The 12,484-nt window shown below is 46.7% G+C and overlaps 1 protein-coding gene across 6 annotated transcripts in view; it reads right to left on the reverse strand.

The window, feature by feature from the left end:
- The window catches only part of LOC139263402 (echinoderm microtubule-associated protein-like 5), a 302,041-nt gene that overhangs the window by 238,115 nt on the left and 51,442 nt on the right, over positions 1-12,484 (reverse strand). For all 6 annotated transcript variants that reach the window (XM_070879445.1, XM_070879443.1, XM_070879442.1 and 3 more), the window contains exon 5: positions 4,955-5,140. In XM_070879445.1, the coding sequence (XP_070735546.1) occupies positions 4,955-5,140 (186 nt within the window). The remainder of the gene's footprint in view (positions 1-4,954; positions 5,141-12,484) is intronic.

Genomic DNA, 12,484 nt, shown 5'->3' on the forward strand with positions numbered 1-12,484 from the left:
AGCTGTGGAGGCTGGGTCATTGAATATATTTAAGGCAGAGATAGACAGATTTTGAGCATTAAGGGAATAAAGGGTTATGGGTTAGCGGGCAAGGAAGTGGAGCTGAGTCCATGATCAGATCAGCCATGATCTTATTAAATTGCGGAGTGGGCTCGAGGGGCCAAATGGCCTACTCCTGCTCCTATTTCTTATGGGCTACACTTTCCACTAGGTGGCCATCGCCCCAAAAAATGGGCCTTGTTCCAGCTATGTACGACGTCTCAGCCTTAGTGATCGCTGCAACATAGCCCAGTTTTTTTTGCGATTTTCCACTCGGCATTAGGCCGGCGATGTGGAATGGCCGATCTTAAAGTTTGGCGATGTCACATTCGCCCACCGAACGAGGAAGTCAAAAGCTTCCCTAGCAACGGGCTTCTGCGCATGTGTGGTTTTTTTTCCGGCCGACTGGCTTTCCCGCGTTTCGGGAGGTCAGGGGTCATCCACACATGCGCAGAAGGCACAGGTAGGGGCAGAGAGAGGGGAGATAGAGATAGAGAGAGAGGAGGAAGCCAGAGAGTAAGAGGAGAGAGAATTTGATAGTTTGCAATATAAATATAAATATAAATACAAATACAAGTACTATAAAAATGTCTGCTGACTTCGATTCAGAGAGGAAAAGGGCTAAACCCTTCAGCGACGAAGTGAACGAGACCCTGGTGAATGAGGTGCATGCCAGGTGGGACAAATTGACACGGGGTGTGCATAGAAAACCTCCACCCAGTGTCTACAGAAAAATTTGGGGGGAGATTGCAGCCGTGGTATCGTCTGCATCCCATGAGGCCAGGGGAGTTGACCAGTGCAGAAAACGCTGGAATAGCTTGGTCGTGGCAGCAAGAGTAAGTTGCATTTTATATTTTAACTAATATTTTTCTGATACATGCAAATTTTTATTAGAACAATGAATCTCCTGCATTGAATTTAAGTTTGTCATTCTTAAATGTATTACGTAAACCATGTTAAGATCCGGAGAGTGACCTGAACCAGCGGCATGTAACATTTTAAACTGTTGTGACCTCAAGATACTACCAAGATTATGCCATGCTCTTTTCTTGTTTGCAGAAGAAGATATTTATCAACTGTTCTGAGCAAAGACGGACAGCGGGGCGGCTCTTCTCAACTGCAGCCACTTAGAGATTGAGGAGCGTGCGGCCGACCTGGTTGGCCATGACAGTCGTTCGGCCACCACCCGTGGTCTGGCCGAACCCAGTCATGCGTCTCGTGAGTAATGTGTAATGTGTCAAACAGTATTAAAAATTTAAATAAGTAACTGATCTAATGCCCTGTAATTATAATGCAATATACTTGTGATATACTTATGATATACTAATGATGTTATGTCATGTCATGCATGTATGTATGTATGCAGCCCTTGTGCATAAGAAGCAGGGGATGCAGCCGCTACAGCTTTCTGGGTTGTGAAAAGTATTGATATGTAACGTCTCTTGGTATTGCTCACCGTTATGTTGTAATAAGCTCTGTAAAAATGTCATGTGTGTTTTTAAGGTCAACCTGATACGCTCATTCAACTCCAGCCGGCACCAGCAACTGCACCAACAACCTCGGAGGAGGAAGAAGAGGAACAGGAGGAAACGGAAAAACAGGAGCACTTTCCTCACCTCGAGGAGGAGGAGGAGGAGGAGGATCTTGAGCTCCTGCAGGATCCGTCCATTGTTGTATGGGGCCGGGGGGGGGGGACACGTGGGGGGGAAGGGGGGGGATGAACCTGCGGTCATCTCTGTTGAGGATGAAGAGGCACCGGAACCAAGCGGTGTGTAGCTTGCGACGCCAAGGCGCGTCATATTGCACACGCCGACCCCACGGACGCCAGGTCAGCGAGGTGAGCAATCGGAAGGGCAGACGGAGTGCTTGATCTCCATGTCCAGGGAGAAGATCACGAGCTTATCCAGGGGTTCCATCAGTTCTCCAAGAGCTGGAGCCAGTTCTCCACGAACTTCTCCAACTGGTCTGTCATGCAAACTGAATTAGCACGGCAGACCTTGGTGGGGATCAGACAGCAGACCGCCGCAACCAATGCCCTTCGGCATGTATTGCTGGCTAGACACGGCGATGCACTCCAAGGGGTCGTGTTGGTTCAAAGTGTAACCCCTAGCACTCAAGGGAGTACGGAAGGCGAACATCATGCTTCGGCTTCCACTCCAACACCTCCACCACGGCAGGAAGTCTTGCCATTGCCCGCTGCAATACAGCTTCGTCTCGGTCTGCAGGGACCAAAACGGACGGGTGGTGTTAAAACACGGGGTGGTAAAAGACCTGGAGGGAAACGTGGCCGCAGGTAGGGAGGGGGGTTGTTTTTTCAATATAAATGTAAATGCTAAATGTAAAAAAAATTTAAGTTTGTGCGCTCATTGTTGGGCTGGGGGGTGGTGGGTTTGAGGGTGTTGATAAAATATTTTAAAAATTCGTTATGTTAAATAAAATTTTTTATTGAGTTTAACAATTGTTGTGCATTAGTTGTGTATTCTATTATAACAAAAGTTTACTAAGTTAAGCATCAATGCAAATGCCAGGCCAGTGCAGGCAAGGCAAAAACGTAATTCAACACAAATGCAACTTTTGCTGAACCGTAACTGTAAATGTAAATGTGACTATCCACAATGTAAGTTCAGGAAAAGCGTTCATAAATGAGCTGCTGATGCAACAGCTTAGCAGCCGCGTAACTACCACTGGGTACTGGTCTTCCCGGGGGGGGGGGGGGGACCATGGCTAGATCGCCAGGCTGATTGGCCTCCCCTAGGTCTTCACCAGCCTCCTCTTCCGCCTCTTGCTCCTCGCCGGCTGGCTCTTCTGTCTCCCCTCCTTCTGGAGGTGGACCTGCAGTCCCATCTGGCATTAGTTGTCCTCTTCTTACAGCTAGGTTATGCAGCATGCAGCACACCACAATAAACTCAGCGACCTGGTCAGGATGGTACTGTAGGGTGCCACCAGAATGATCCAGGCATCTGAAGCGCTGCTTTAGGACTCCAATTGCCTTTTCGATGATGTAGCGTGTCGCTATGTGGCTTTCATTGTAACGTTTCTCTGCTTCAGTGACAGGATTACGCAGTGGGGTCATCAGCCAACTAGAAGGGTCATATCCCTTATCCTCCAGCATCCAACCGTGACCTTCTGGCTGATTGACAAACAGGTCAGGGATAGCACTCTCACATAGGATGTGCGGATCATGGTTGCTGCCAAGAATTGTAGCATTTACTGTCATGATTATTTGCTTGTGGTCGACAACAGCTGCACATTCAGGAAGTGGAATCCCTTTCTGTTACGAAACACCTCCGCGTTCTTTAAAGGGGCTTTCAGGGCAATGTGCATGCAGTCTATTGCATCCTGCACCTTGGGGAAGTCTGCTCTTCTTGCGAAACCCAAAGCCCTCCCCGGTCTGTGCTTCCCTGGTCATAGGGTAGCTTATAAAGTCCATCCTGCGAGCGTAAAGGGCTTCAGTCACCTGCCGAATGCAGCAGTGTGTGGCGTGCTGAGAGATACGACAGATGTCGCCAGCTGAAGCCTGAAAGAATCCCAATGTGTAGAAGGCTAGGGCTGCAGTAACCTTCACCTCAACGGACGGTGCAGTTCTGATGGTGCTGGAAGGCTGCAGATCCCCCTTGATGAGCTGGCAAATCTCATCGATGACCTCCTTCCGAAGCGCAGCCTACTAAAACGTGCGTTTTCAGACAAGTTGAGGTAAGATTGCATTTCTTTGTACCTTCATTGGCTGTACGCTCGCCTCCTCTGTCTCTATCTACACATCACTCTGCCACCTCTTCGATTGATCCTTTCAGAAACCAGCTTGTGAGCAGTTACGAGTAATGGCACAGAAAGCATAGGCCCATCACTATCAATAATTATTTTCACTTGCTATAAATGCACTTTTTACTAAAAAATGTAATCTATTAAACTACTCTCTCTATAAAAGCCCCAGTCGAACACTGTATACCAATCTCAGTTTAATACTCTCTCTATTCCAGCCCTGGTCTAACACTAGGCCCCATCACTTTTATTTTCACTTGGAATAAATGCACTTTTCACGAAAAAAAATGTCTAGCCTAATCCACTAGGCTACTATTAGTAAAATTAAATATAAGTAATAATCTGAGTAGATCTATCTATACAGGACCCTTAAATAACTCTCAACTATCTAAGCACGATTTTTTTAGCTGTCTCCACCCTTCCTCCGATCTTCAAAATGGCATTCGTAGTGCCCATTTCCTTCAGTAAAACCCAAGAAAAGCAACTATTACCCAGCGATGTTCTCGGTGAGCGATCAGCCCAGCCATGTGATGGTGATATGCTGAAACTTCAAATCGGCCATGTGTAGGCGATCAGCTTGGCGAAGTGAGCTGAAACTTGGGGGCTTATCTATCCGGCGATCTTTCTGGCCTAGTTTCCATTTTTTGCTCAAAATGGGCAATAGGGGTCCATTTTGGGCGATATATGAGCCATAGACAGGCGATGTGAAGTGGAAAGTCTAGCTGCACAGGATGCCCATTGGCATCTGTAAAGAGAAAACTATGTTTTCAGTGAAAACATTGTTTCAACATTTTGCGTGTGTGATCCTTCATCAGAATATAATCACAGACTCAAAATTTAAATAATCCGCCTTTTCTCTTCACAGATGTTGATGGACCTGATGTGTATTATCAGCATGCTCTGCTTTTATTACTAAATTGGTTGAGCTATCATGTACATGAATGTAGTATGCAAAGGAGACCTAATGGCCATAATCTAACAAGTAAATGTCATTTGGTTGCTCAAAACATCAGTATGATTCCTCAGTCATATTCAAACTTTTGAAACCCTAGTTCCAAAAAGAGACCTCAAAAATGAATGGCCAAGGAATTAACACATTTCATCATTTGACATTTTTTCATTCAAAAGCAATACAATTCCAGTCATACAGACTTACCCCATGTGCACTGTGGACAGTTCGCACAAGATTAATCCCTTTCCATACATAAATGTCACCATTTAGTGCTCCTGAATAAGTAATCTCATCTCGTGCACAGGCCAAGCACAAAATAGTCTGGAGTTCTCCAGTTTTGCCAAATACACCCCGTTTTGCTGTTAAGGCATTTCCACATAAACTCCAAAACTGAAAAAGAATCAAAATATACTTCAGGTTTCTACTACAAATATACTTCAGTAGATTACTTTTATTATACTAGTGTTAAACCCTGTAAAAATAACTTGATGGCACAGAATATAATTTTTTTGTTGGTGACCAGAAATGAATAACTCTTAAATCTTTGCAGCAACACATTGTGTATATTTCCCATCACAATCCTAGTTTTTCATTTAATTATTTACAGCCTTAATTTTGTATTCAATTACTTACCATTAACTATTCAGTGGATATCATACGTGTGGTAGAAGAACAGAATTATAATTTAGTGTTAACTGCTTTCAGAACTGTTATGTGGATCAACTTTCACTACTGTACAGAAGAATGCTCAATATTTAAAAATTACATAAGCATCAATTAAAGTTAAAATTGTGAGCATGCACAGCCTCAACAATTACATCATATAAATTCGGATGTTAGGCTAACACCATAGTGGGGAAAATGTTTCTGACTTATTTTAAAACAAGATGTCATCAGCATTAGAAGAAAAAACAGTGCGCATATTTATTTAGCTCATCAGCAATATCTTATTCATTGTATGCAATCTGCTCCAATAAATCCCTAAAAAACTTAATGTGGTCCAGAGACTACATGTATCCTACAATTGTCCACAGAACCACAGCTATCAACACAAAGATCCCGGATAGGTATAACTGGGTAGCCCAAGGACATGCCAAGGCGATGCTCATTGATCCACTTCAGGGGTCACCACATGGTAAAGGAGTAGCCTTTTTCAAATAAATGCAGTCCCCACCGCTTATAGCAGTCTTCACGCAAACGTTATTTGTCCTCTATACGCAATGGCGGGTATTAACATGGCAACGCTATTACAGTACTCTATTATATAACCAAGAATGTTGTAGATCATGAATAAACTGAACAAGACTACATGCAATGCAATTAGCTTTATTTAAACTGCAGGCAGGGTTTACTCTCTCAAATACCGGCAATTGTCAATTATGCCAACCAATAAACCTATAAATTAACAAAAACGTTTAAAGGAAATGTTGTGTATCTGTAAAACATGCAATCCCATGTTCCGCCACTAGGGAGCGCATCCCCTAAAGTCCCACGGGATGCCAGCATCCCTTGGGAGCATTGTATATAAGCCGACCCCTAAGGCCTGTTAACTCACTCTGGAGTGCCTTAATAAAGACTAAGGTCACTGTTACTTTAACCTCCCTGTGTGCAGTCTCATCTGTGTGAGGAACACAACAACTGGCGACGAATACACGAATCCAACGCAAAGATGCAGCAAACTATGGGCATTCTGGAGAAGCTCTCGGAGGGTGAGGACTGGGAAGCCTACTTCGAACTGTTAGACCGGTACTTTGTAGCCAACGAGCTGGACGGAGAAGGAAGCGCTACAAAAAGGAGAGCGGTCCTCCTCACCATCTGCGGGTCACCGACCTACAGCCTCATGAAGAATCTTCTGGCTCCGGTGAAACCCACAGATAAGTCATATGAGGATCTTTGTACACTGGTTCTGGAGCATCTTAACCCGAGGGAGAGTATGCTGATGGCGAGGTATCAGTTCTATACCTACCAGCGATCTGAAGGTCAAGAAGTGGCGAGCTACGTCGCCAAGCTAAGGCGACTTGCAGGACAATGTGAGTTTGATGGCTACCTCGAGCAGATGCTCAGAAACGTTTCTGTACTGGGCATTGGCCATGAGACCATCCGACAAAAACTTTTGACTGTAGAGACACCGACCCTCAGTAAAGCCATTGCGATAGCACAGGCGTTTATGTCCACAGTGATAACACCAAACTAATCTCTCAGCACACACGTGCTAGCAATGTTCATCAATTAACTGGAACTGTTTTTGCGAGCAGAAATGTACAGGGCAGAAACTACGAGTCTGCAACTGCCAGCAGGCCTCAGGTGACCCAGATGACTCAGAGTCCGCAACAAAGGATGAATGCAAGGCAATTCACACCTTGTTGGCGTTGTGGAGGCTTCCAATTAGCCTATTCATGCCACTTCAAAGAGTATGTTTGCAAGAGCTGTGGAACAATGGGGCACCTCCAATGAGCTTGCAGATGAGCTGCAAGCTCTGCAAAACCTGTTAACCATTACATGGCAGAGGAAGATCGGTCCATGGTGGATCAAAGCAATTTCGAGCCTCAGAGAGAGGAGGCAGATGCTGAAGTACACGGGGTGCACACATTTTCGACGAATCGTCCACCTATAATGCTAAATGTAAAATTGAATGGCTTACCCGTAGCCATGGAACTGGACACTGGCGCTAGCCAATCCATCAGGAGTAAAAAGATGTTTGAGAGACTGTGGTGCAACAAGGCATTCAGACCAGCCCTGAGCCCCATCCACACGAAACTGAGAACTTATCACTGTCCCGGGCAGCGCCATGGTCAAGGTCACCTACGAGGGCACGGTGCACGAACTGCCACTCTGGATCGTCATGGGCAATGGCCCCACACTGTTTGGAAGGAGCTGGCTGGGCAAAATCCGCTGGAACTGGGATGACATCCGAGCACTGTCACATGTCGATGAGGTCTCATGTACCCAGGTTCTTAACAAATTTCCTTCTCTTTTTGAGCCAGGCATTGGAAACTTTTCCTGGGCGAAGGTGCGGATACACTTGGTCCCAGAGGCACGACCCATTCACCACAAGGCGCGAGCGGTACCTCACATGATGAGGGAGAAAGTGGAAATTGAGCTGGACAGGCTGCCACACAAGGGCATCATCTCCCCAGTGGAATTCAGCGAGTGGGCCAGCCCGATTGTTCCAGAACTCAAAAGTGATGGCACGGTCAGGATTCGCAGCGATTATAAAGTAACTATCAATCGTTTCTCACTACAGGATCAATACCCGTTACCTAAAGCAGATGACCTATTTGCGGCGCTGGCAGGAGGCAAGACGTTCACCAAGCTCGACCTGACTTCGGCCTACATGACGCAGGAGCTGGAGGAGTCTTCGAAGGGCCTCACCTGCATCAACACGCACAAGAGACTGTTCATCTGCAACAGATGCCCGTTTGGAATTCGGTCGGCTGCAGCGATCTTCTCGCGAAACATGGAGGGCCTACTCAAGTCGGTACCACACACGGTGGTTTTTCAGGATGACATATTGGTCACAGGTCGGGACACTGTCTAGCACCTACAAAACCTGGATGAGGTCCTCCAGCGACTGGATCGCGTAGGGCTGCAGCTGAAGAGGTCGAAATGCGTCTTCATGGCAACAGAAGTGGAGTTTTTGGGGAAAAAGATCGCGGCGGACGGCATTCGGCCCACAGATGCCAAGACGGAGGCTATCAGGAACGCACGCAGGCCACAGAATGTCACGGAGCTGCGGTCGTTCCTGGGACTCCTCAACTATTTTGGTAACTTCCTACCGGGGTTAAGCACCCTCTTAGAGCCCCTACATGTGTTATTGTGCAACGGTGAGAACTGGGTATGGGAAAAAAAACAAGTAATTGCTTTTGAGAAAGCCAGAAACAGTTTATGCTCTAACAAGCTGCTTGTATTGTATAAAACGTGTAAAAGACTCGTGCTAGCATATGATGTGTCGTCGTACGGAGTCGGGTGTGTATTACAACAAGCTAACGTTGCAGGGAAGTTGCAACCTGTCGCCTGTGTCGTCGTACGGAGTCGGGTGTATATTACAATAAGCTAACGTTGCAGGGAAGTTGCAACCTGTCGCCTGTGCCTCCAGGAGCTTGTCTAAGGCCGAGAGGGCCTACAGCATGATTGAGAAAGAGGTATTAGCGTGTGTGTTCGGGATAAAGAAAATGCATCAGTACCTGTTTGGCCTCAAATTTGAGCTGGAAACCGATCACAAGCCCCTCATATCCCTGTTCGCTGAAAACAAGGGGATAAATACTAATACCTCAGCCTGCATACAAAGGTGGGCACTCGCGCCTATCAGCGTATAACTATACCATCCGCCACAGGCCAGGCACCGAGAACTGTGCGGATGCTCTCAGTCGGCTACCATTGCCCACCACGGGGATGGAAATGGCGCAGCCTGCAAACTTGTTGATGGTGGCGCAGCCCGCAGACTTGTTGATGGTCATGGAAGCATTTGAAAATGATAAATCACCTGTCACGGCCTGCCAGATTAGGACTTGGACCAGCCAAGATCCTCTGTTGTCCCGAGTAAAAAACTGTGTACTGCATGGGAGCTGGGCAAGCATCCCCGTTGAAATGCAAGAGCTAATCAAGCCGTTCCAGCGGCAGAAGGACGAGCTGTCCATTTAGGTAGACTGCCTGTTGTGGGGTAACCGCGTAGTGCTACCCAAAAAGGGAAGGGAGACGTTCATCTCGGATCTCCACAGCACACACCCGGGTATAGTAATGATGAAAGCGATAGCCAGATTCCACGTGTGGTGGACGGTATCGACTCTGATTTAGAGTCTTGTGTACGGCATTGAAGCGATGTGTGCTCAGTTGAGCAATGCGCCCAGAGAGGCACCACTCAGTTTGTGGTCCTGGCCCTCCAGACCATGGTCGAGGATCCATGTCGACTATGCGGGTCCGTTTCTCGGTAAAATGTTCCTGATGGTGGTGGATGCTTTTTCAAAATGGATTGAATGTGAAATAATGTCGGGAAGCACAGCCATCGCCACCATTGAAAGCCTGAGGGCCATGTTTGCCACCCACGGCCTGTCTGACATACTGGACAGTGACAACGGGCCATGTTTCAACAGTGCCGAATTTAAAGAATTCATGACCCGCAATGGGATCAAACATGTCACCGCAGCCCTGTTTAAACCAGCCTCCAATGGGCAGGCAGAGCGGGCAGTACAAACCATCAAACAAAGCCTTAAACGAGTCACCGAAGGCTCACTCAAAACCCGCCTGTCCCGAGTACTGCTCAGCTACCACACGAGACCCCACTCGCTCACACGGGTGCCCCCGGCTGAGCTACTCATGAAAAGGACACTTAAAATCAGACTCTCGCTGGTTCACCCCAACCTGCATGATCAGGTAGAGAGCAGGCGGCAGCAACAAAATGTAAACGATGGTCGCGCCACTGTGTCACGGGAAATTGATCTGAATGAACCTGTGTATGTGCTAAACTATGGACATGGTCCCAAGTGGATTGCGGGCACGGTGATAGCTAAAGAAGGGAGTTGGGTGTTTGTCGTCAAACTAGACAATGGACAAATTTGCAGAAAGCACCTGGACCAAACAAGGCTGCGGTTCACAGACTGCCCTGAACAGCCCACAGCAGACACCACCTTTTTCGAGCCCACAACACACAACCAAAGGATCAACGACACCACGCCGAACCAGGAAATCGAACCCATCACACCCAACAGCCCAGTAAGGCCAGGCTCACCCAGCAGCCCTGCAGGGCCAACAACACACCAGCCCAACGAGGGCACAGCCAACACACCAGAACAGACATTTGTACCGGGGTGGTCCACCAGGGAAAGAAAGGCTCCCGACCACCTCACCTTGTAAATAGTTTTCACTTTGACTTTGGGGGGCGGGGGAAGTGATGTTGTGTATCTGTAAAGCATGCACTACCATGTTCCGCCACCAGGGAGTGCATCCCCCTAAAGTCCCAAGGGATCCCAGTATCCCTTGGGAGCACTGTGTATAAGCCGACCCCTAAGGCCTGTTCCTCACTCTGGAGTGTCTTAATAAAGACTGAGGACACTGTTACTTTAACCTCCCTGTGTGCAGTCTCATCTGTGTTGGGAACACAACAGGAAAGTTAGCAAATGAAATTAAAATTTTGTTCCTGGTTGTGATACACTCCAGTCCTTCCGGTGCTCACCGGTCGCAGAAAGCCTCGAGCGTGCGGCCGGCGAACACCGCGTGCTCCATCTCCAGGAACAGCCGGGTCGAACATAGCCGTGGAAGTGAGACAGGCAGGCTGAACGACCCCCTTACAGTCAGGGCTTAGTACAGACTGTAACCCCACACAATTTAGAGGGGATTAGAAGAGTGTACGTGCACAAAAGGTAATTGAATAAGAACCAGATGGGTTTTTTTTGCATTCAATGCACCTTAACGAGGCGCAAACTAGTGATTAAGCACAGCTGTTTCTGCCCAAAATAAACGGTGCACTTAAGACGCTATAACCGGCAATTTTGAAATTGACGTTAATGTAAATGGTTATTGTTTTGGCTTTTTTGCCGATATAAGTGACTGTTTTAAACATGGACATTTTTATTGCGGGGGGGGTGGGGGGAGTACTATATCTAGATGATTTAGAATATGGTTAAAATGAAAACATGTAGCTCTACACATGTTAGTGAAATCACAAACTGAAAAATGTTTTAACACATACAGGTTTCAGGTCAGTCAGCATCTAAGGGGACAGCAGACATGATATTTTGGGTGTGGACCCTTCAGAATTGAAACACAAGAGGAAGCCAGGCAAGTATATTAAAACAATCAAAAAATGAGGGCGGGGGGGGGCGTGCAAAATTATGTATAACAATTTAAAAAAGAGACAAACCTAGAGAGCAATCATGAGTGGCATGACATAGCAACTCAACTCAATCAAGTAACTTTCAGAAATATTCAAACATTACAGAAACAAAGGGTGTGTAAATAGCTAAGGAAGTGGGAGACCTGGGAAAATGTAAGAAAATGGGAGCGATGGAAAACAGGTTTCAAAATATGAAAATATTTTAAAGTTACTGAAGTCAGTATTCAGGTCAGAGGGTTGCAGGATTCCGAAGAGAAAAGGAAATATTGCTCTTAATGCTTGTGTTGAGCTTCATTGGAACATTTTACAAGGCCAATGATAGAGATCAATGTGGGAATGGAAGCGGGACTTAAAGTGGTGAGTGACAGGTAGCTCAGTGTCACACTTGCAGACAGAACAGAGGTATTCATCAAAGTGGTCACCTAATCTGCATTTAGTTTCCACAGTATACAGGAGACCACAGTGAGCAACGAATACAGTATATTAGATTAGAGGAAGCGCATCATCATCATCATCATCATAGGCAGTCGCTCGAAACGAGGATGATTTGCTTCCATGCCAAAAAGGGATAGTGTTTCAATGAAGGACTAATAGTCCAGATCCCGAATACATCTTGAAGGGTGGAAGATGTCTGTGCGTGGATTTTTTTAACGTGTGGTGGCCGTTGCACACCAGCTACCACACGGGCTTGACAGAGCTAGGTCTTGGTCCAATGGCAAGGATTACCCAAGACGACTGGAGACCTGCTCTGCCCCTTGCCTCTTCTGGTCCCGAACACACACGCGCACACACGCGCGCACACACACACACACACACACGTAAATTGTTATTTCACACAGTCGGAGTTATTGGTGCCCTGGCCAGTGGTGTGAAAAGTAGTGAATAGGCAGGTATTGTTGGAGAAA

The sequence above is a fragment of the Pristiophorus japonicus genome, chromosome 4 (assembly GCF_044704955.1).
Source record: "Pristiophorus japonicus isolate sPriJap1 chromosome 4, sPriJap1.hap1, whole genome shotgun sequence".
Classification (NCBI taxonomy): domain Eukaryota; kingdom Metazoa; phylum Chordata; class Chondrichthyes; family Pristiophoridae; genus Pristiophorus; species Pristiophorus japonicus.